Source organism: Heterodontus francisci, chromosome 36, assembly GCF_036365525.1.
Source record: "Heterodontus francisci isolate sHetFra1 chromosome 36, sHetFra1.hap1, whole genome shotgun sequence".
NCBI lineage: Eukaryota > Metazoa > Chordata > Chondrichthyes > Heterodontiformes > Heterodontidae > Heterodontus > Heterodontus francisci.
This window is the reverse complement of record NC_090406.1, coordinates 33,343,490-33,367,537: the sequence shown is the minus strand read 5'-3', so window position 1 is coordinate 33,367,537 and position 24,048 is coordinate 33,343,490. Positions and strand designations below refer to the sequence as shown.

The 24,048-nt window shown below is 41.2% G+C and overlaps 1 protein-coding gene across 11 annotated transcripts in view; it reads right to left on the bottom strand.

Moving 5' to 3' along the window:
• LOC137351735 (phosphatidylinositol 4-phosphate 5-kinase type-1 gamma-like) overlaps nt 1-24,048 on the bottom strand; it is a 214,556-nt gene that overhangs the window by 138,423 nt on the left and 52,085 nt on the right. For 8 of the 11 annotated variants that reach the window (XM_068016490.1, XM_068016494.1, XM_068016489.1 and 5 more), the window contains exon 1: nt 22,616-22,980. In XM_068016490.1, coding sequence (XP_067872591.1) covers nt 22,616-22,718 — 103 coding nt within the window. In that variant the 5' untranslated portion in view covers nt 22,719-22,980. Of the gene's footprint in view, nt 1-22,615; nt 22,981-24,048 lie in introns of those variants that run through there. The other 3 variants (XM_068016486.1, XM_068016488.1, XM_068016487.1) reach the window with 3 other exon arrangements.

Genomic DNA, 24,048 nt, shown 5'->3' with positions numbered 1-24,048 from the left:
CGGTGACCCTTTGTCAGTTGTTTTTATTTCAGATTTCCAGCAACCGCAGTACTTTGCTCTTATACAGTCTAGCAGGACTATTCATCCATTAGTTGGAGAGTTTTAGATTTACTAATTCCAGTATAAAAATCGCAGTAAACAGGGATTTAGTTCACACAGAGTACAGAAAGTCACATTTCAATTGGAAGCAGAACTTGCACTGCACACGTGAGCAATATCTGGAGAGTGCCTGAGTCATAACAATTATTTAACTTCTCTCAAAATCAACCTTGGCCTGTCCTGGCATCTAAAACACATATCCAAAATGAGTTTCCCAAAGGCAAATGCAGCCAGGCTGCAGTCACAGATAAATCTAATTCATTCACCATTAAGTATCATGTGCAAGTGAACAGAAATAAGTAGTTAGGTTTTTGTGGATACAATTGTAGTTTTCAGACTGTGACTTTTCTTGCTTAAATTTTCTACACTCAGCCCTGTTCACACAGGGGAAACGCATTTCACATTCTGAAAAACAGAAAACTGCACACAAAATAGCACCATAAAGTGATCTTAAGCTATTCATTACAGGGTTCAAAATGAGGAGATTGTGATTTGGAAATGTGTGTAGGAGAGCGCACGCGCACACATGCACGCACAAAATTAGGACTTTGCTCCATCAAAAGAGGAAGAGGAGCAATTCACTCTCAGACTCTATGTTGAGTTATTTCTAAGCCAGTAGCATTTGCTGCAAATTAGTAAAGAACCAGTTTCAAAACTCAATTCTAAACGTTTACCATAATTCACACCTCCTAATCACCATACCTACAGTTTCCAAAGTTTTCTTTAAAACACACATTTTATCAAAAATGTGCAAGGAACATTAGTGGTGGCACTCTGCTCCTAAACCACAAAACCACACTTTACACCCACTAAAACTATCTGGGTCACCACAGAGAGACTAATAGGTCAGAGGTTTACCTCATCAAGTCGGAGACAACTTGAAGATTGCAGAAAAATTATATTACTGTAACAATTCCACTCCCCATCAACTACCCACAATCTCATTCACAAACTTAAAGAATGGCAGCTTAGAATCTACAAAAGAACAAATAAATCACAACACAGTCCATCAATTACAAGTAAATTGACAAGTAAAAACAGGATGTTGAGGTGTTACTTGTGCAGTATAAAATTTATTCTTTGCATTATTGAAACCAGTTGTTTTCCCCCCTTTTTTTCCCTCCTTTAGCTACTGACTGAACTGTTCCATGGGTGGCAACATCCCTCTGGTACCTCACCCAAGTGGTGATTCTTCCCTTTTAAACCTAGACCATGAGTGTCAGCAGACTATTTGAATGTGAAAAATACCACATCCATGCATGGCCTGAAGCTGTTCTCATCCAAAATCCACAGACGCACACTTTCCGGCAAAGGTGACAGAGATCAAGTGTGAACTCTCATGACTTTTTACTTGTTACTTGTCTAGGGATACAGCATCGCATCCCAATTCTGATGAAAGGTCACAGACCTGAAATGTTAACTGTCTCTCTCTCTCTCTCTCCAGATGCTGCCAGACCAGTTGAGCATTTCCAGCACTTTTCTGTTTTTAGTTCAGATTTCCAGCACCTATAGCTATTTTGCTTTTATTATAGCATCCCAATTGCTGGCCAGCTAAAATGAGCCAATTCAACATATTCAACACAGGGACTGAAATTAGGATCCTCTGATGTATATGATTTAGTATGACAACGCATGACACCTTTACCCACAGCCACTGAAATTAACTTATTCAACAACCCATACTTACAGTAAGCACACCAAATCTAGGAAAGCTCAGTATATTAAGTGCACAGGATAGTACCAAAAGTCCTTTTATCAGAGAACAAAACACCTACTTACGTCAAAGACATCTAAATTACAAACACGTCTAATAACAGTTAAGATCTCAATTTTTAGCAGAATACAATTTTCCAAAACACCAAAATGGAAATGAAAATAGGACATATTGTAAACAGTTATATAACAGAGATTCAGACCATTTTGAAAACAATCAGCTTCCTATATCAGTCATGATGCTACTATCACAAGGCATTGCATTAGAGAAAATGAATTTTGCATAAAGAGGAAAGACTGAGAAAAGATTTTCTACTGAATTTTCCTCTTTTGCAACATCATGAATGATGAGTATGATCAGAAAGTGTATATACATATGCAAAAATGTAACGTCTGTTCTTAAGCTGCCTTTAACCAGCAGCTCTAAAGCAAAAAACATATGGACCAGCAAATATAGAGGCATCAGTAGCATGTTTACAAGAAATTAATTCCAGGTTAGAGTGACTGCTTTTAACATGGGTAGCATTCAACTGAGTGTTGCACCAAAAAACCCTAAATAAAACTGGGTCAATAGGGCTTAGGGGAAATCTAAGTGCCTGGAGTCATGTCTGGCACAAAGGAAGATGGGTGACATTGTTGGGGGTCATCATTTCAGCCCCATGTCATCTATGCAGGTGTTCCTCAGGCCCAACTTTCTTCAGCTGCTTCATCAGTAGCCTTCCCTCTATCATAAGGTCACAAGTGGGGACATTTGCTGATGACTGCAGAGTGTTCAGTACCTCCTCCTGTCCCACATGCAAGGCTGTTATTATCTGCCCTTCCAGTCCTGCTCTACAGTGCATTCCCTCCACTTCACCAGCAGTGACATAGTTTCCAACCATCCATAGCCCTAAATTTCAATTTTCTTTCTAAATCCTACCACATTCAAAAGCTTCCTCAAAACACATCTTTTCAACCATGCATTTATGCACCTCCCTTAACCCTGTCCTTGCCTGGTGTTCATTCCTCCCTCACCTCCTATGAAGGATCCTGGGCCATTCATTGCTACATAGAATCACCAATAGCGATATGACTGTGTTTGGCGACGAAGCAACCACTACGTGGCACACAACTAGCACATGTGCAAATTCAGCTTTATTGACTGAAACGTCACTGTCTGCAGCATCTCAAGCAGCTGCCGGTAATAAAGATGGTGCTGCTCAATTTGACACAAAATAAAAAGAACTGAACCCAAACCTCCTCACCCATCAACGGCCACGATTGCTGCAACCACACATCCCCGTCACCAATAGGAAATTGAATGCGGCGATCATAAGAGGGAGCAGGATACTGTTTGTGGGGGGGAAATGGAGGCAGCGATTGCGGCCCTGGAGGGGTGAGGCAACACTCTGAAATCATTACGTCGGACGTCATTTAGTGGTGACATCACGCACAGAATCATACTGGCAAACGTTCAAACGCATTGTCGATGTCGGCAATCGCTCTGTGCATGCTCTACGTTGTCAGGAGACACTCCTTAGGTGATATATGGTGCATCCTGACTCCTCTTGAATATTGCAAAGAAATCTTTGTACCATCACATAAAACTACATATCAAATATTCACATTGCAGACCTTTTTAGACTGCGTGCCATCAGTGTTCACCAGAACTTGGAATGAAAGCTATGAAGGTAATTGGTTTTGTAAAACTTTACTTGCAAAGGAAATATCAAAAGTCAATGTTCAATTAAAAACTTTCAGCATTTTCAAAAATACAAAAATTGGGGAACAGGTGGTAGTAGCAGCAGCAAGTTCAAATTAATGGATGCATCATGAGCAGATTTGGGAGAATCTACAACCCAGCCGGCCTGCTAATTTGACTGATCTCAATAAGATTTTTTTTAAAGTTTTGGAGGTTAGATTTATTTGCTGTGGAAAACTCAAGCAAAACTAAAATCCATACGGTTGAAAGAAAGCATTTAGACTTAGAAACTCAAAAATGCAACTGTGATAAACAATAGCACACTGCATGAGGAGCACTCACACTATATACCTGTGGGCCAGTCTAGTTCAGTGATATGTTATGATCAGATGAGGAGGGGTCAAAAGGCTCCCCCCGTCTTGTCCTTCTCCTTGTTTGGCTGCAGGGTTTCGAATTTAAACAAGAAAGAGGTTAGTTTATTGTACTGAAAACCAAAACCCAATCTAAGTAAAATAATAAATCACTCCAACAAACACAAAAATAGGTTAGAGTGGAGAAGAATAGATTTGTTGAGTTAGAGACTGGAACAACAAAAATTCAATCTGTGCATCAGTTCTGGCTGAACTCTGTGGTCCTGAAGTTTCTGGCTGACAGTTGTGGTCAACAGGTTCCGGGTTTTCTTGGAGACAGTGATGCACATGGTTTTATTCAAAGGGTCTCTGTCTGCAGCAATGATAGACTTGGATGTTTTGGAGCCAGCAGGCAGGAATCGAACTCGCAAGGTCACGGAGGAAGGGGAGAGCGGGGCCAAGAGCGAAAAGTCATTCGAGAAAAGTCATTTAATTCACATACAAATAGGAAATTCCTGTTTGTCTCCAGGGAACAGCACCAGCAACACTATGCCTTTAAGAGCTTTGCCATACTACTTCTTTCTTTGGCCTCCTTGTCTCGAGAGACAATGGGTAAGCGCCAGGAGGTGGTCAGTGGTTTGTGAAGCAGTGCCTGGAGTGGCTATAAAGGCCTCTTCCACAGGCGCTGCAGATAAAATTGGTTGTTGGGGCTGTTACAGAGTTGGCTCTCTCCTTGCGCTGCTGTCTTTTTTCCTGCCAACAGCCAAGTCTCTTCGACTCGCCTCTCTTTGGAACCGCCATTATGGCTGTCCGCCATTATGCTCTGGCGATCACTGGCAACTGACTCCCATGACTTGTGATCAATGTCACAGGATTTCATGTTGCGTTTGCAGACATCTTTAAAGCGGAGACATGGAAAGCCAGTGGGTCGGATACCAGTGACGAGCTTGCTGTACAGCGTGCCCTTGTGGATCCTGCCATCTTCCATGCGGCTCACACGGCCAAGCCATCTCAAGCACCGTTGGCTCAGTACGGTGTACATGCTGGGGATGCCGGCCACCTCGAGGACTTCTGCGTTGGAGATATGGTCCAGCCACCTGATGCCAAGGATTCTCTGGAGGCAGCGAAGATGGAATGAATTGAGATGTCGCTCTTGGCTGACATACACTGTCCAGGCCTCGCTGCCATACAGCAAGGTACTGGAGGACACAGGCTTTATGCACTCTGACTTTTGTGTTCCGTGTCAGTGCGCCATTTTTCCACACTCTCTTGGCCAGTTTGGACATAGCAGCCTTTCCCATGCGCTTGTTGATTTCTGCATCGAGAGACAGGTTACTGGTGATAGTTGAGCCTCGGTAGGTGAACTCTTGAACCACTTCCAGAGCGTGGTCGCCGATATTGATGGATGGAGCATTTCTGACACCCTGTCCCACGATGTTCGTTTTCTTGAGACTGATGGTTAGGCCAAATTCGTTGCAGGCAGCCGCAAACCTGTCAATGAGTCTCTGCAGACACTGTTCTGCGTGGGATGTTAATGCAGCATAATCAGCAAAGAGGAGTTCCCTGATGCGGACCTTCCCTACTTTGGTCTTCGCTCTTAGACGGGCAAAGTTGAACAACTTGCCACCTGATTTTGTGTGGAGGAAAATTCCTTCTTCTGAAGACTTGAACGCATGTGAGAGCAGCAGGGAGAAGAAGATCCCAAACAGTGTAAGTGCGAGAACACAGCCCTGTTTCACGCCACTCAGGATGGGAAAGGGTTCACGCCACTCAGGATGGGAAAGGGGTCTGATAACGCACCGCTATGCTGAATTGTGCCTTTCATATCGTCATGGAATGAGGTGATGATACTTAGTAGCTTTGGTGGACATCCGATCTTGGCTAGTAGTCTGAAGAGACCACGTCTGCTGACGAGGCCAAAGGTTTTGGTGAGATCAATGAAAGCAACATAGAGGGGCATCTGTTGTTCGCGGCATTTCTCCTGTGGCTGGTGAAGGGAGAACAGCATGTCAATGGTGGATCTCTCTGCTCGAAAGCCACACTGCCCCTTAGGGTAGACACGCTCAGCCAGCTTCTGGAGCCTGTTTAAGGCGACACGAGCGAAGACTTTCCCCACTATGCTGAGCAGGGAGATTCCATGGTAGTTGTTGTAGTCACCTCAGTTCTTCAGAACCACGGCAGCAGAGACCCAGATATTAAAAGTAGGCCACACACAAATTTTAAGAGACAGCAGGTCCAAGATGATGAACAGGAACAAAGGGAGCAGAGTTAATACAACTGAAATACATTCACAGGATGCAAATGACTGTAGCTGACAATCTGACATTCTTCCTCATTTGTACAACTCCACATTCCAGCACGAGTATACTAAAAGAATGGCAGAATCTGCAAAGTGGCGTACAAGGGCAGTAATGTTCAGACTAGATTGAAACACTGCTTTGTGAAACTGCTGATTTGTCCTAAGCTAGTCAGATCAAATCAGTAATGCTTAAAGAAAGCATTTTTTTATTATTCATTTGTGGGATGTGAGCATCGCTGGTTAGACCAGCATTTATGAACATACGAATTAGGAGCAGGAGTAGGCCACGTGACCCCTCGAGTCTGCCCCGCCATTCAATAAGTTCACGACTAAACTGATTACTCCACATTTCCACCTACCCCCAATAACCTTCGATCCCCTTACTGATCAGGAATCTACCTACCTCTGCCTTAAAAATATGCAAAAACCCTGCTTCCACTGCTTTTTGAGAAAGAAAATTCCCAAGACTCAAAACCCTCAGAGAAAAAATTTCTCCTCATCTCGGTCTTAAATGGGCGACCCCTTATTTTTAAAGGATGACCCCTTATTTTTAAAGGGTGACCCCTAGTTCATGATTCTCCCACAAAGGGAAACATCCTTTCCACATTCAACCTGTCATGACCCCTCAGGATCTTATATGTTTCAATCAAGTCGCCTCTTACTCCAAGTTCCATTGGATACAAGCCTAGCCTGTCCAATCTTTCCTCGTAAGACAGGCCCACCCATTCCAGGTATTAGTCTAGCAAACCTTCTCTGTACTGCCTCCAACACATTTACATCCTTCCTTAAATAAGGAGACCAGTACTGTACACAGTACTCCAGATGTGGTCTCACCAGTGCCCTGTATAGCTGAAGCATAACCTCCCTACTTTTGTATTCAATTCCCCTTGCGATAAACAATAACATTCTATTAGCTTTCCTAATTACCTGCTGTACCTGCATACTAACTTTTATTGCCTTATTGTCCATCCCGAATTGTCCTCGAGAAGGTGGTGGTGAGCTGCCTTCTTGAACTGCTGAAGTCCTTGGGGTGTAGGCGCACCCACAGTGCTTTTAAGAAGTGAGTTCCAGGATTTTGACCCAGTGACAGTAAAGGAACAGAAATATAGTTCCAAATCAGGATGGTGTGTAGCTTGGAGGGGAACTTGTAGGTGGTGGTGTTCCCGTGCATCTGTGGTGGCGTAGTGGTACTGTCGCTCGACTAGTAACCCAGAGCCCCAGGCTAATGCTGTTTAGTTTAGTTTAGTTTAGAGATACAGCAACCATCAACCACCCATTTATACTAATCCCATATTCCTACCACATCCCCACCTGTCCCTACCACCTACCTATACTAGGGGCAATTTATAATGGCCAATTAACCTATCAACCTGCAAGTCTTTGGCTCTGGGGAGATGGGTTTGAATCCCACCACAACAGATGGTGGAATCCGAATTCAATTATAAATTTGGAATTTAAAGCTAGTCTAGTCTAGTGGTGACCATTGTTGATGGTAGTAAAAACCCATGTGTCCTTTGGGAAGGAAATTTGCCGTCCTTAGTTGGTTTGGCCTACATGTGACTCCAGATCCACAGCAATGTGGTTGACTCTTAAATGCCCTTAGAAATGGCCTAGCAAGCCACTCAGTTGTATCAAACCGCTACAAAGTCTAAAGCGTGCAAGCTGGTCCAAGTAGAAATACTGAGCACATAACGTTGGTCAAGAACCCACTCCCCATGGGAACAAGCAAATGGGACTGTAACTTTCCTAGTTAATTTAGCAGTAACATTATTGTTCTGATGAAAGGTCACACAGACCTTTAACTGTCTTTTTCTCCACAGATGCTGCCCGACTTGCTGTGTATTTCCAACATTATTCTCTTTTCGTTTCAGTTTTCCAGCATCTACAGTACTTTGCTTATTTTATAACATTATTGTTTGCTAACTTCTGTTGTTACTTTGGTTTCCCAAAACAAATTTTTGCGGAATGGCAAATGCTTGTAGTTCCATCTAGATATAAAGCTAAAGCATTAAGTACATTGTTGGACAGGTCTTCAACAACAACTTGCACTTATATTGTAATTTAGCATAATAAAATGTCTCAAGGCACTTTACCAGAGCATTACAGGACAAAATCTGACACCGAGCCACATAAGCAGATATTAGGCCTGATGACCAAAAGCTTGGTGAAAGAAGTAGGTTTTAAAGGAGAATCTTAAAGAAAGAAAGGGAGAGAGGCAGAGAGATATGGGAAGGGCATTCCAGAGCCAAATGCCAAAGCAGCTGAAGGTATGGCTGCCAAAGGGGAAGTGATTAACATTGGGGAATATCAGGACAGAACTGAAGGAGCACAGATATCTCAGAGGGCTGTGGGACTGGAGGTAATTACAGAGATAGGAAGGGGTAAGGCCACGGGGTGATTGGAGAGTAAGGCTGAGAATTTTAAAATCAAGGTGTTGTGGGAGCAAATACAAAAATCAGCAAGCACAGAGGAATTAGGCGAGTGGGACTTGAGGTCTGAGTTGTCGTGGCTAGCAGAATTTTAAATGACCTGAAGTTGGCAGAGGGTAGAATATGAAAGATTGGTCGGAAAAAGATTCAAAAACCATGCAAGAAAATAGCTGTAAATAAATAAAAACATTTAAACTTCCCAAGCATGTTTTTCACAAACCTGAAGACATATACAGTGCCTACTCTAATCAAATATTCCTCCAGACACAAATGGTTGTCACATGAACTTTACATTTTATTTTCCCCCTCTCCTCCTGAAGGCTTTGATTTTTTTCCTGGGAAATTACTTCTCAGTACCTAGTTCAAGCGAGTAATATTTATATTGCTTTTCCATAGGTGAGTGTTGAGTATTTGACTATGGAGGCTGCACTGTGAACCCTGTCAATGTCCACACAAACCTTCAAGAGGGTGCAGAAGAGATTCACTAGAAGTTATCAAGGATGAAAGACTTTAGTTTTGCGGCAAGACTGGAGAAGCTGGGGCTGTCCTCCTTTGAGCAGAGACGGTTGAGAGAAGTGTTCAAAATCATGAACAGTTTTGATAGAATAAATAAGGAGAAACTGTTTCCAATGGAAAAATTAGTAACCAGGGGACGCAGATTTAAAGTGATAGGCAAAGAACTAGAGGCGACATGAAAATTTCCTACAATGGTCACTGCACAGAGATTGCAATGTTCAACTTTCCCTTCCTCTCATTTCCCCAACAAAAAGGTCCCAAGGCCAAATGTCTAGCCCCCTACCACCACCACAGCTGGAATTAGCTAACTCAGCAGAAATACAGATCAGACCTGGTACAATCCTACTTCATACAGTTCAACTGGATAAACTCAAAGCCACTGCAACAATATCTCATAAACTTTAAATGAATCAGGTAACCAGCCTCAATTTAGCAGCAGTTGTAAGATAGGATGACTTGAATTGAGTCTGAAGTAATTCTATTTAGTATTCTATGCTTCGACTAACATGATTGAGTTCTATGACGAAGTAATGGAGAGGGTTGATGAGGGTAGTGCAGTTGATGTTGTGTACGTGGACTTTCAAAAGGCATTTAAAAGTACCACATAAAAGACTTGTTAACAAATGACAGCCCATGGGATTAAAAAGGACACAGTGGCAGCATGTATGCATAATTGGCGAAGGGACAAAAAGCAGAGAGTAGTGGTGAATGGCTGTTTTTAGACTGGAGGAAAGTATACAGTGGTGTTAGGACAACTGCTCTTTTTGATATATATTAACGACCTGAATTTGGGTATACAGGGTATAATTTCGAAGTTGGAAACTTATTAAGCAATGAGGACAACAGCAACAGACTTCTATAATACATAGACAGACTGGTGAAATGGGAAGACATATGGCAAATGAAATTTAATGCAAAGCAATGTGAAGTGATACATTTTGGTGGTTAGAATGAGAGGCAGTACAAATAGTACAATTTTAAAAGGAGGGATGGGGTGGGGGAGGAAAAAAAAAAAAGAGCAAGAGTTGTATGTACACAAATATTTCAAGGTTGCAAGAGAAGTTGAAAAGGCCACTAAAAAAGGCACATGGGATCTTTGTCTTTATTAGTCATAAAGTATAAAAACAAGGACACTATGCTAAACTTTTATGGAACAGTGGTTAGACCTCAGCTGGAGTAGTGTGTTCAATTTGGGGCACCACACTTTAGGAAGGATAATCAAGACCTTCAAGAGGGTGCAGAAGAGAATTACTAGAATTTACCAAGGATGAGAGACCTTAGTTTTGTAGCAAGACTGGAGAAGTTGGGGCTGTCCTCCTTTGAGCAGAGACAGTTGAGAGGAGTTTTGATAGAAATGTTCAAAAACATGAACAGTTTTGATAGAATAAATAAGGAGAAACTGTTTGCAGTAGCTTAAGAGTTAATAACCAGAGAACACAGATATAAAGTGATAGGCAAGAAACTAGAGGTGACATGAAAATTTTTCTTTTTTTGACACAGCAAGTTGTTGTGATCTGGAATACACTGCATAAAAGCAGATTCCACAATAACTTTCAAAGGGGAACTGGATAAATACTTGAAGGGAAAAAAAATTACAAGGCTATGTGGAGAGTAGTGAAGTGGGACTAATCAGATAGCTCTTTCAAAAAGCCAGCACAGATACGATGGGCTGAATAGTCTCCTTCTGTGCCATATCATTCGGATTCCATAAGCCTTCAGAGTGGAAATATCAAACAATTCGCGTCATACTAAGGATTCTGGTCCATTATATAAATCTTTTGATGGATGTATGTCAGTGAAGTGTGGATTCTTCAAGAGTCTATTACATGACATTGTATTAGTGCAGCAAGTCCAGTTTCTATTCTATAATTAGACATTAAAGATGAGACACAAATTCAGGGTTATGATAACACAATCAATTTCTCAGCTTTACAATAATTGAACTTAACTCAGTGCATGGCACCCACTGTCCTGTAAATAAGATAATCCAACAATTTTGCTTTAAAAAAAAAAAACTGCAGAATAAACCCTCTATCAATTGATTATTTTTTACATCTGCTTATTTAACCTGGTCGTACCAGGGTGCAAAAGAAATGCTACAATTGTCAGAATATTTGGGAGAGGAAAGCTATTGTAATCTTTATGCATGTACAAACCAGCATGGAAAAGTCACTAAAACATGCCATGTTTTGAGCTATGCTGCACTACAACTGTGACCTTACTTCCCGTCCACCATCGTTCCCTAGATTTTGATTTGATTTAGAGATACAGCACTGAAACAGGCCCTTCGGCCCACCGAGTCTATGCCGACCATTAACCACCCATTTATACTAATCCTACACTAATCCCATATTCCTACCACATCCTCACCTGTCCCTATATTCCCCTACCACCTACCTATACTAGGGGCAATTTATAATAGCCAATTTACCTATCAACCTGCAAGTCTTTTTGGCTGTGGGAGGAAACCGGAGCACCCGGAGGAAACCCAGGCAGACACAGGGAGAACTTACAAACTCCACACAGGCAGTACCCAGAATTGAACCCGGGTCGCTGGAGCTGTGAGGCTGCGGTGCTAACCACTGCGCCACTGTGCCACCCTAGATGAGTTTCACTCACTTGATCAGTGCTCAAGTCAATGTACAAACTCCTTTGGGGATAAATTTTCTAGCTCAGGCTTTAGCCGATCTGCGAAAGGACATTTTTAGCCCCTTTTCAAAGGTACCTTGACCAAAAGAAATAGGTTTTCTCCTCCCATAAACCTTTAATTTCACATTTTATGCACAGGATGTGGTGGACGTCAGTTACAATAAGCTCACAGGTATTCATGGAACCATACTTAACTAACTTTTGGTTGACTTGAAGTCAAGAGTGCACTACCATTCCAGATTAAAAATTAACGGCATATATAACTTTTTATTTTAAATGTTATGCACATCCTTTAAGCCTGGAACTCCAGTTATAGTCGTCTTTTTTCTTTAATTCTCCCCTCTATTCCTGAAGGCCTCAACTTCTGCTGGGTTACCAGTGGCTATGTCTAATCATACGGATTAATTTATTAATGTAATAAAACAAGCAAACTAAACAAAATACAAAATCAGTTTATCAACCTGTGATCTAATCTGATTTTAAGTGATAGTTATGGTTTCTCTAAACTAATGTGTTCATCATCATGTTTGCAATTTATCATCCAGATGGATTGTCAAGCAGCTACACTTTTCTCCTGACACCATATAACTGCTTTGTACAAGTGCCCATTTTCTGCTATTGAAGGCTTTGCTGTCAGCATCTTCATGCTTTTGCAAATAGCCCACAAGAAACAAATCAATTACATCTGCAGAATCCGAGGCGAAACTCTTAGGGTGTCATTATTCTCTGATCGGCAGGGACTCTACATTGCAGATCCAATTAAAAATAAACAGTTTTTAGCTGTATACCAAAAATTCACTTTCTTCAAAAAAAAATAGAATAGATTGGCTCCTGATAAGATGCATTGTTGTTACGACCAGGTGAGAAAGGTGTCTAGGTCTTTTACTGTCATCACCTGGTCTTATTGTAACAGGATTTAATTTTAAACACAGTATTTTGAGCTCCCCCTTTGTGAATCCTTGTTCACCGCTTTCCAATTATAAGGCAAAGGAAATGAGGATAAACAGGTTTTCTTAGGTTTAAAGAAGAAAACTGAAATTTACTCAATCTTAAACTTAAACTCTAATTCGGTTAACGCCTATGGATACACACTGCGCCCCACGCTAGCATACATACACGATATGCACATGCAAATAGGGTCAGGAAAGAGAAGAAAAATAAAATGGAGTGGTTTGAGGCAATCTCTGAAGAGGGTTTTTTGGTTATAGTTTGTGTTTCCAGCTCGCTGTAGTTTCTTTGATTGTAGACAACTCTTACTTTTCATTGGGGCCCAGTATTCTTCGTAAACCTTGTTCACATAGAAGACTTTTCTCTGAGTTCACTTTGTTACGACTGACCGCTCCAGTCAAAGCCCTCAATCAAAATATACAAATCTGATTGTGGTGGGACCAACGCACTGTTAATTCAATCCTGTCGCTCCACAGATCGCCTAAAATATCATTTAAAACTTTCCAAATTAAAGAAAGACCCAGCCAAATTGTACCATCTACTAACCCCTGAATGAGACGAACCAAACCAGGTGTCTTTAAATCAACAAATTAAAGAGTTAATTAGAAGAACTAAATTCTTAAACACTATGAAGATATAAACAACATCTAAAATAGAAAAAAAATTAGAGTCCTTGCAAATTTACAGTCCAATGTTGCTTGAAGTCCTCACAAAATGTTGCTTGAAGTCCTCACAGTCATCCGATGCGGGGGGAAAAGGTTTTTCCACAGTAGAACAGTCCACAGTCTAATTCTAGCAGTATGTGACACTTTCCTTCCTTCACCAAATTTCAACAATTAACAACTTGCAAACACTTTTTAAATGAATCAATCTTAGAGTTTTTGAGGGATAAAAGATGGTCACAGTCTAACTTCCCTTCCTTCAGTTCAAATTACCAGAGATGTGTGTTTTGGCTTGACTTTTTTTTCAAAATTTTGAGAGATAATAATTAAACAGACTAAAATCCTATTCCTTCATTTTAAATGGTTGAGAGTGCTTTTTAGGTGCTAAACACCACAGCTGTCTGTGTCTGTGTGTCCTCTGTGTTCAGTTAGAACAAACTGTCTTCAACTAAAAAGCCAATTCAAAATTGAACTGTAACAAACGTATCGCTTAATACTCACTCCCAGTGGCTGTATCTATGGCAACGAGAATGCACCCTTTGAATCGCAGTCCCCCAATGGCTGTTTCTAAGGCAATGAAAATGCACCTTCCTAAAACTCCTGAGGCTTGCTGGTTCTTAAAGTAATACTGATCCTTTGCAAGCCTTCAAGGAAAACCGCATATTCCCAGAAAAAAAACTAGACGACCATGACAACATGTCTTCAATGGGTTTTTCGTTCTATGAGAAAGAGATGGGAGCAGACAGGACAGAGATGTTCTCAGTCCAAGAGTTAGTCATGTGACTAAACTGGCCTGACCAGGTCTTCTGTGTATTGGAGAAGCAGGGACTGGGTCCTTTGTTCCAACACTGTTTGCCAGCATGCAAATGTCTTTCCAGTCAGGGGCTTGGCAATTCCTGATGATAGGCTCTCTCTTCTTCCCAGCCACAATTTTAAGTTTTCATGTTCATGTGGCAAATTAATGTGTGGCTCAGTCTTGGCAGGCGGGGGCCTGCATGACATGCATTAAAATTCATATTTCAGTCTGACACCTCAACGCTGTACTGTCGAAGTGCTGTACTGTCAGAGATATCATCTTTCTAATTAGATGTTAAACATCTACCCTCTGAGATATCCATAAAAGATCCTATGGCAATGTTCGAACAACAGCAGCCGATTTCTCCCCAGTATCTTGGCCAACATTTAGCCCTCAAATAATAACTAAATCAGATCATCTGGTCATCTTTTTCTTGCTGTTTGTGGAAGCTTGTTGTGTGAAATTTTGGTTTCTGTGGTTCCTACACTGACTACACTTCAGAAATGCTTCATAAAATGTCCCAAAGGACTTCATAGCCTGAGATTATAGAAGGTGCTATATACTTAGAATTTACAGCACAGAAACAGGTCGGTGCTTATGCTTCATATGAGCCTCCTCCCACACCACATCATCTAACCTCAACAACGTTTCTTTCTAATCCTTTCTCCCTCATGTGTTAATCTAGCATCCCCATAAATGCATCAATGCTAGACATCTCAACTACCCCCTATGGTAGAGAATTCCATGTTCTAAATACTCTCTGGGTAAAGAAGTTTATTATGAATTCCCTATTGGATTTATTTGTGACTATTTTATATTTATGGCCCCTAGTTCTGGTCTCCCCAGCAACTGGAAACATCTTCTCTACATCTATCCCATCAACCCTTTCATAATCTTGAAGACTCTATCAGGTCACTTTGCAGCTTTCCCTTTTCTAGGAGGATAAAAAACCCAGACTTTTCAGTATCGCTCGAATAAACCTTTTTTTGCACCTTCTCCAGTACCTCTGTATCTTATTTATAATATGATTAGAACTGTTCACAGTACTCCAAGGGCAGTCTCATTTGTTCATTCATTGGTATCATCATCTTCCCAGAAGGTTGACTGCCATGGATCTCCACATCTGTCTATCCTGTGCTGCCCTTACACATTCTGCATAGGTCAACTGCATCTAGTCCATTATACCCATCATCCATTTTCTCCTCCGCTTCCCTTTCCTGCATTTTCCGTCGATCTTGCCTTCCAATAATTGTCTCTGTCAACCTTCTGCTCTAATGATGTGACCGAAATACTGGATCTTTCTCTCTTTGATGTTATGCGCTAATTTCCTCTTATCTCCAGACATTTCCAGCGCTTCATTAGTCTGTCTGTGTAGGATATGCAGAACATCCTCCTATATGTCCACATATTGAAAACATTCAGCTTATCAGTAGTCTCTCTTTGTTGTCCAGGTCTCCAAGGCATATAACATAGATGATAAAATGTAGCACCTCAGCATTCTTTTCCTAAGATTCAGGTTCGATTTCTCTGATGTTAACATGTCCTTCATTCTGACAAAGCTGGTCCTGGCTACCTCAGTTCTCCTTCAGATCTCACAATCTATCCCAACATCTATGATAATCTGCCCAAGGTATGTGAACATTCTCAGTGGTTTCAGGACTTGTCCATTTACTGCAATTTTCACTTCAGGGATTTGGTCTCTGCTTACTGCCATTGTCTTGACCTTCTTCACATTCATTCTTACTCCATGTTCCACACTCCTTGCATTCCTGTTGTTCACAATTTCCTACAGTGCCTCTCCTGACTCTGCAATCAGTGCAGTGTCAACTGCATATGTCAAGTTGTTGACATTCAACCCACCACTGTTACAACCTGGTAGATCCTTCATGTCTCTGAAGATAGCTTCATTGTACAGGTTGAACAATTTTGGGGACATAACACATCCCTGGGGCACTCCTCTTTTGATTGGGAAGCTGTCTGACAAGCTGCTATCAAGTTGCATCACCGCTGATTAATTCCAAGTGTGGTCTAACCAAGGTTCGATCCAAGTTCAATATAATTGCTGCTTTTCAATTCTATCCCTCTAGAAATGAAACCCAGTGCTTGATTTTTTTTTTTTTTAAATGGCCCTTTTAACCGGTGTTCCTACTTTTAGTGATATGTGTATCTGTTCCCCCAGATCCCTAATCCCTACCCCATTTAAACTATCCCCAGAAGTATGGGACCTTATTCTTCTACCAAAATGTCCCACCTCACCCTTATCTATACTAAACTTCATAAATGCATATAGCTTTCCTTCTACTAAACTGTCAGCACCATCTTATAAAAGTGTGAAGAACTAGCTCCCCTTCCCCTCAGATAATTCAATGAGTCTATCATGTCAGCAGAAGCATGGAAAGTAGGTTGGCAAGAGTTTTTGCTCATGATCACTATCAAGTAGTCTGTGCTAGAACAACACAGCTGTAAACTGGATGGGATCAATGTGATAAACCTAGCATCCAAACAGCCTCTTGGTTTGAAAAAAAACTCATTCATGGGATGTGGATATTGCTGGCAAGGCCCGTATTTATTGTATCCCTATACAACTGAGTAGCTTGCCAGGCCATTTCAGAGGGCAGTTAACAATCAAATCACATGGCTATGGGTCTGGAGTCACATATAGGCCCACGCTGGGTAAGGATGGTAGATTTACTCAAGGACATTGGTGAACAATCTGGTAGTTTCACCATTACAGATACTAGCTTTTTATTCCAGATTTACTTAATTAACTGAATTTAAATTCATCAGCTGCTGCAGTAGGATTTGAACTCATGTCTCTGGATCATTAGTCCAAGCCTTTGGATCACTTGTCTAGCAACAGAACCACTATACTGCTGTGCCATCTGCTGACCTTTCCTGTCATGGCTCACAAGTAATGGCAACTTGGGTGAAATGCCAATCTGCAACTGTTACTCATGGAATTGTACCCCAGCAGGCAGTGAATACCTTCAGAGACGCGAGGCAAGCCGTGGCAGGGCAGAGTCGGGAGGTACTACCAAGGAGAGAAAACACAAATAAACAATGTTCTTAGGAAATGTTAGCAATGATGTTTTCACTGCAGTTCTTACACAATTCAGGAAACACAGGTTCTTTAATTCAACATAAATTACATACATACAATTCATATTTCAGTCCTGCTATCGGAGTCAAATTAAAGCATTATCCTGTTCTATGAGCCACCCAATTTTTTGCTGCTCCTTATTACAAGTCACCAGTTCCTTTCATCCCGTGATATTAACCAGGACTGCCACAAAGCATTCATAATTTAAAAAACTACCAATACTGGAAGTCAAATAAAAAAAACATTGGAAATGCACAAAATGAGTCAATCAATATATAAAATCAAAAGAAAGATTAATGTATCAAGTTTCAAGCACTCTGATGTGCAGTTACACCTGAAACACTAACTAGAGCTCTCAAACCTAAAATGTTAGCCTTTTGGTCATTTAAAAGCACCAAAAGTTCTTCACTATTTAACACCAACTTGCTGGCACAATTCACTGCAATCGCATTATTTCATAATCACAAGCTCTGAACCAATACATTAGCATGAGCTAATGCTGAAATGACATTAGTCAACACATATTAAGGCATTTGCAATACATTTGAGAAACCAATGACCCCACAACTGAGACAAAATCATCTTAACAAGACCGAGCAAACAGTGCCAGCTGGATTCCTTTCGCAGTCATGGGTTGAACTCCAATTCCAGCACTGTAATTTGGGCATGCATGACCTCATTGGTCATTCTAAAATAAAAGAAACCAGGGAGAAGTGTAGAAAAAAATACAAACAATTGAAAAGAAGAGTTGTCATGATTAAATCGACTGAAGCCCAATGACATATACAGGCTTTGCTGACTACTAAATTGCATTATTCTCACAAGAAGCAGAACAAATTCAATACCACACCTAGAAGCTTCCATGACTTTGGTAACTAGGATTGTTAAAATACAGACAGCAACGGAAGGGAATGTAGATTATTGCTGTTGAATCATTAATTCCTGGAATCCAATGTGGAACATTCAGCCTACAACTCTGCACCAAACCCTCAAAAATGTGGCGCGAAGCATCATCTTGGTAATTAATGATTGTGACAGAGTTCCCCATTACATGTTCCTTGATTTGCCAATATCGTCAGTAGGATTATGCAGCAAATGTACTTTAGCAGTAATCATAAACTAATACACATTAATGTTGTGCTCATACGTTCTTGCGTGATGCTCTTCATTCAGCACTTCAATTAGAGACAATATTTAGAACTGTACTGCTGATTGCTTTTTACAGTTCAAGTAGATAGAACACACTGCCTGAAGGGGTGGTAGAGGCAGGAACACTCACGACATTCAAGAAGTATTTAGATGAGCACTTGAAACGCCATAGCATACAAGGCCACGGGCCAAGTACAGGGAAATGGGATTTCTTAGGACGGGTGCTTGATGGTCGGCGCAGGCGCGTTGGGCCGAAGGGCCTGTTTCTGTGCTGTAAGATAGAGTAGGTAAATCTCACATGCCTGCCATTACATTTTACTGGCAATGGACCATGTTATGCTATAATCAATGCAGACACAGCAACAAGAAAAAATATGCAAATAATATTTCAGAGATTTCTGTACAAAAGAGGATTTAAAAGATATAGAGTTCCGACTGAATAGTGGCAGATGCAGGTTGCCTACAAATACTGAGCATACACACACTCACGACTATTCAATGGAATCTAAATATAAAGAGAGTTCTACATAATGAAGTGTCAGCTGAGTGTTGCTAACTGACATAATGAAATGGATGGAGTAAGCAGCAAGTATAGTTACAGTAAACAGCCTCAAATTGAAACCACTCCATCTTGGCACCAAGTCAAAGCCACTGTAAAACCGCACTAAATGCTGCATTTTCTGCTTCTTCAGGTCAAGGGAGTAACCCGACACCAAATGCAGAATTTTCAGCAAATGGACTGGAATTAAACGTTGCACAAATATCACCCTTAACTCAAATAGCAGCATTGACAGCTTTAATTCAGAAGGATGTAGGATTAAACCCCACTCCAATGGAGGGAGTAACTGCAGTGTTGGAGGTCTCATCATTCCAAGGCCTTGTCAGCCCTGAGGTGGACGTAAAATATCCAACAGAACTATTCAAAGAGCAAGGCTTTCTCCTGCTTTCCTAGCCAATATTTATCTCCCAGTCAACACCATAAATACCATTAAATGGGCATTCATCTCATTACTGATTATGGGTCTGAGTTTTCTGAAAGTGACTGCACTTCAAAAGTAACTAATTGATTGTTAAACCCTTTTGGACATCATGTAAGACATGATATAAATGCAAGTTCTTTCCTTCAAGTGAAATCGAGAGAATTAATGTACAGATTACATATTACAGAAAAGTTAAAAACACAACAGCACTCCTCTTACCCAAAATAAAAACAAAACCAGAAATCAGTCTGCATTTGAAAGCAGGAGGGAAAGTTAACTTTATTGGTTGGGTCACACCTGAAATGTTAACCTGCCTTTTTTTCCTCCAAATGCTAAGCAATGGGCTATGCATACCCAGAATTTTCTGAGGTTTCTTATCCCTACTTTCTTTTACTCTTGCCTTTGTAATAAACATCACAATTTCTCCTGGAAAAGGTAGACTCTCTCTTCCTCAGTCTCTACTTATGCTCCTGGAAGGTCCTCATAAATGAACATTAAGAAACCCACACCAACCTTTCCTGAACTTTACTTCAGGTTATTACTATATCAGTAGCAAAAGAGAATTACTACACCCATACTTTTTGAGAAGTCAATGTCGCAAATGGTTACCTAGACTTTCACAAATAAGGCTCCAACAATCACAAGGGATTACAGATCACAATAAAACAATAGTATAAACATAAGAATTATTCCAATTAATTTTCATGATATGCAATTATAAAAGGTAAAGTATCACACTAGTACTGTTTTAGGAATAAGTGGGAAAATGTGACTGAAGATATTCTCTCTCTTTCAGGTGTTGATGGACCAGCCGTGTATCCCAATAGCTTTTGTTTTTAAAGTTTTTTTTAAAATTAAGAGCTAGTTTTGCTGCAACTAACAATGAAGGAGGAGAATATCTACCTCTGTTGCCATCATGCATATTAACCTTTTCATATTCTTAAAGCTGAGATCACCCACATCTTGCCCCAGTCACCCATCACTCTCATCCTCACCATCTCCCTATTCCCAAATTTATATCAAAATACTCAATCTTGGTTACAAATCTTTCCATGATCTCACCCTACCTCTGATCTCAAGTCTTTGAGTCACAGCACATGCACTGAACTCCTTTCCCTTTGCTACACTATTAGCAGCAGAATTTACAGCTGTCTCAGCTCTTACCTTAAAGTCTCTATTTAAATCTTTCTGCCTTCTTACCTTCAAAAAACCTCCTCAAAACATCTCTCTTCAGCTGCTGCTCACTGTCCATTTTCCCCTCCTTGAAGCACCCTGTGACCTTCACTGCATTAAAAGTAGTTTACAAAAGCAAGTTCTTGTTGGAAAGCCCAGAAAGTCTATCCTATAGACCTAAAATACATTACCATAGAAAAAAATCAGGTTTTATTACTTCATTTATCTCTTTTCTTCTTTTTGCAATAATGCTTTTTCCTGAAATTCACTGAGACATGAGCTGAGATTTATTTTTATGAAGACAATTATCATACACAGCATAAAATTGTTCATTGCTTTTGCATCTTCAGAACCCACATACCATATTACTATAGTAATAAATCAAACGACATCAAAATCGTTTCTCTGTATGAACCCACCCCACATTAATTGGTTTGTGTCAGGAAAATTACGATTTCTTTCAAGGAAAAAAAATCACTTCTATGTTTCTCCAAAGAAAAATCTATATCATACTGATAGAGCCTGGTGCAAGCTTGGCTTGAAATAATCATGTTAGTGCCTTATTACAGAAGTTTGCAAACTGGGATCCATGGACTAGTTCATAGACACTAGTTCAGCCTCAGCTGGAGTACTGCACCCAATTCTGGGCACTGCACTTGAGGAAAGACATGAGGGCATTGGAGAGAGTACAGAAGAGATTCACGAGAATGGTTCCAGGGATGAGGAATTTCAGTTATGAAGATAGATTGGAGAAGTTAGGACTGTTTTCCTTAAAGAAGGCTGAGATATTTGATAGAGATATTCAAAATCATGAGGGGTCTGGACAGAGTAGAAACTGTTCCCACACGTGAAAGGATCGAGAACGAGAGAGCACAGAATTAAAGTATTTGGTAAGAGAAGCAAAAGTGACACGAGGTAAAACTTTTTCACGCAGCGAATCGTTAAGGGCTGGAATGTGCTGTCTGAGAATGTGGTGGAAGCAGGCTCAATTGAGGATTCAAAAGGGAATTAGACAGTTATATGAAGAGGAAGAATATGCAGGCTTATGGGGAGAAGGCAGGGAATGGGACTGAGGAGAGCCAGTGCAGACACGATGGGCCGAATGGCCTCCTTCTGCACTGTAACAATTCTGTGACTCTTCAGAGTTCCCGAGGTCATTATAGTTTTGCATTTATTGATTTAATAGCAGAATATTTGTTACTGTATACAAATAACTCAATTTTTGCGATGATAGCGCTGTTTAGATTTGTTACAGCCGATTGTCTTTTGGAAGCAAGGTCAGAAGGCCCCTAGGAGTACGTTCATACTCTCGTAGGGTACTCCAACACAGAAAAAAACACAAGGAAACAAACATGCATTGAACATAAGCACGCCTAAAGACGAATCAATTTTATTGCAGATCTGAATTCACGTTATAAACATTTCTGACGGGGAAATAGCATCCCACCTGGCCCCCCCAAAAAAAGCAATTCCCTTCACACCAACCAGGGTACTAGTTGCATAGTCTGGTTCATAAAAATATCACAAATACATGGAGCAGTTCATACACCCCTGCCCTTTTCATTTTATTAATCTTCCCACTTGTTTTTGACACATTCCCTTCTGTGCAATTTGGGCATTTCTGACAAGTCGGTGCAAGCAGTCAGGTTTATTTAATGATACGCTTTCAAATATTTAAAACACTTTCAGTGTACCAGGTGGCAATGCTGCAGAGTGTACCCATCTCAGCAGCAGACTGAGTGAGCTGCGAAATCCCACGTCAGCTGTGTCCTACAGAAAGAGGCTTTCGATGCGGTTGGGTTTTTCATCGCCCACCCCCACGGTAGCTGAATGCAGCGCAAGGATCACTATCTTTGGGGGGGGGGCGGGCGGATCCCGGAGTCTGTAACCCTTTCACACACCGTTACCCCAGTGGCGATATGATGCGAGCAGCCCAAATCCTGGGGCAAAGGATCTGACCCCCTTAATTGGGGCAAGAGTCGGCTCCATCACCGGGAGAGCGCTCGCCCCCAGCACCGAGCCTGCCATGAAAACAATCACTGGCTGATGGATCGATTATTTCTCCTCTTACCTGACAAGCACAAATCGCCCTCCGCTCCCGCTATCGCCGCTTCCTCAGCCGCCGGTGCTTCGCTCTCCCCTCCGGCCTCCGTCGACGCTCCGTCCGGTTCCATTCAGTCCCTGACAGGATTTAATATTTAATTATGGGGAAAATTCTACGTAGGAAAGAATGTTTAGAAAATAAATAATCGCATTTGATTGCAATTATTTTAAAAATGAAAATCACTTTGTTTGTGTCAAACACGCGAGCTTTGTCACGGGCCCCGCTTTTCATTCACTCCCGTTCAATAACGGCCACCCGGCTCCTCTCACCGGCAACAAAAACATCACCAGAGCCCGCGACCGCCTCGTCACCGTTCCGTGTACACCAGAACCGTCGCATCATTGCTCTGCGCATACGTCATCACGTTCAGGTATTCCTTTCCTAATACCGTCATTCTTTTTGAGCTGGTATTATGTCATCATAGCCCATATTCTCGGCTTAACAACCCACCAGCAAGCAACCCAGGAGGAAAAAAAATCATATTAGCATTAAAAGGCATTTTTTTCATTTTCTCTGAACATTTTCATTTATTAGTTCTAAAAATATAGGAGTTGGGGGTGAAAGGGTATTTAGACATCCAATTGAGCCATGTAGAGTCTTTGGATTCCTATTGGTGTGGGCAGATGGTGTGCCATGAGGATGGACGTATTGGGTTGACCAATGGCTGGAGTGGGTGCACAGGGCAGTGGGAAGTGGAATGCCATGTAATTAAACTTATAGGTATATGTTCAACCAGAGTTGTCAACTCTACCTATATTCCCAGGTGAGATCTGACACCCTTTGGTTAACATTGATATTAAACATGACATGATTGAGGTATACAAAATTATGAGGGGCATTGATAGGTTAGATGGGAAGAGACTTTTTCCCTTAGCAGAGGGGTCAATAACCAGGGAGCATAGATTTAAGGTAAGGGGCAGGAGGTTTAGAGGGGATTTGAGGAAAAAATCTTTCACCCAGAGGGTGGTTGGAATCTGGAACATACTGCCTGAAGAGGTGGTAAAGGCAGGAACCCTCACAACATTTAAGAAGTATTTAGATGAGCACTTGAAACGTCACAGCATACAAAGCTACGGGCCAAGTGCTGGAAAATGGGGTTAGAATAGTTAGGTGCTTGATGGCCAGCACAGACACGATGGGCCGAAGGGCCTGTTTCTGTGCTATATAACTCTATGACTCTAAACGTCATTCCCCGACCCATGTGAAGTTATTTTGAAACTTTTAATACACTACTCACTTCCAGTCTCTTCTGGAGATGCTGGCTCACACTGGGATACCATTCCACTCAGAGGAGCTATCACATTTAAGGAGTTGGGGAAGCAATAAAAGGTTAACGACAAGATTAGAAAGGGGACATAACCCTTGACAAAAAAGGGATACATACAGCTTTAACTTGCATT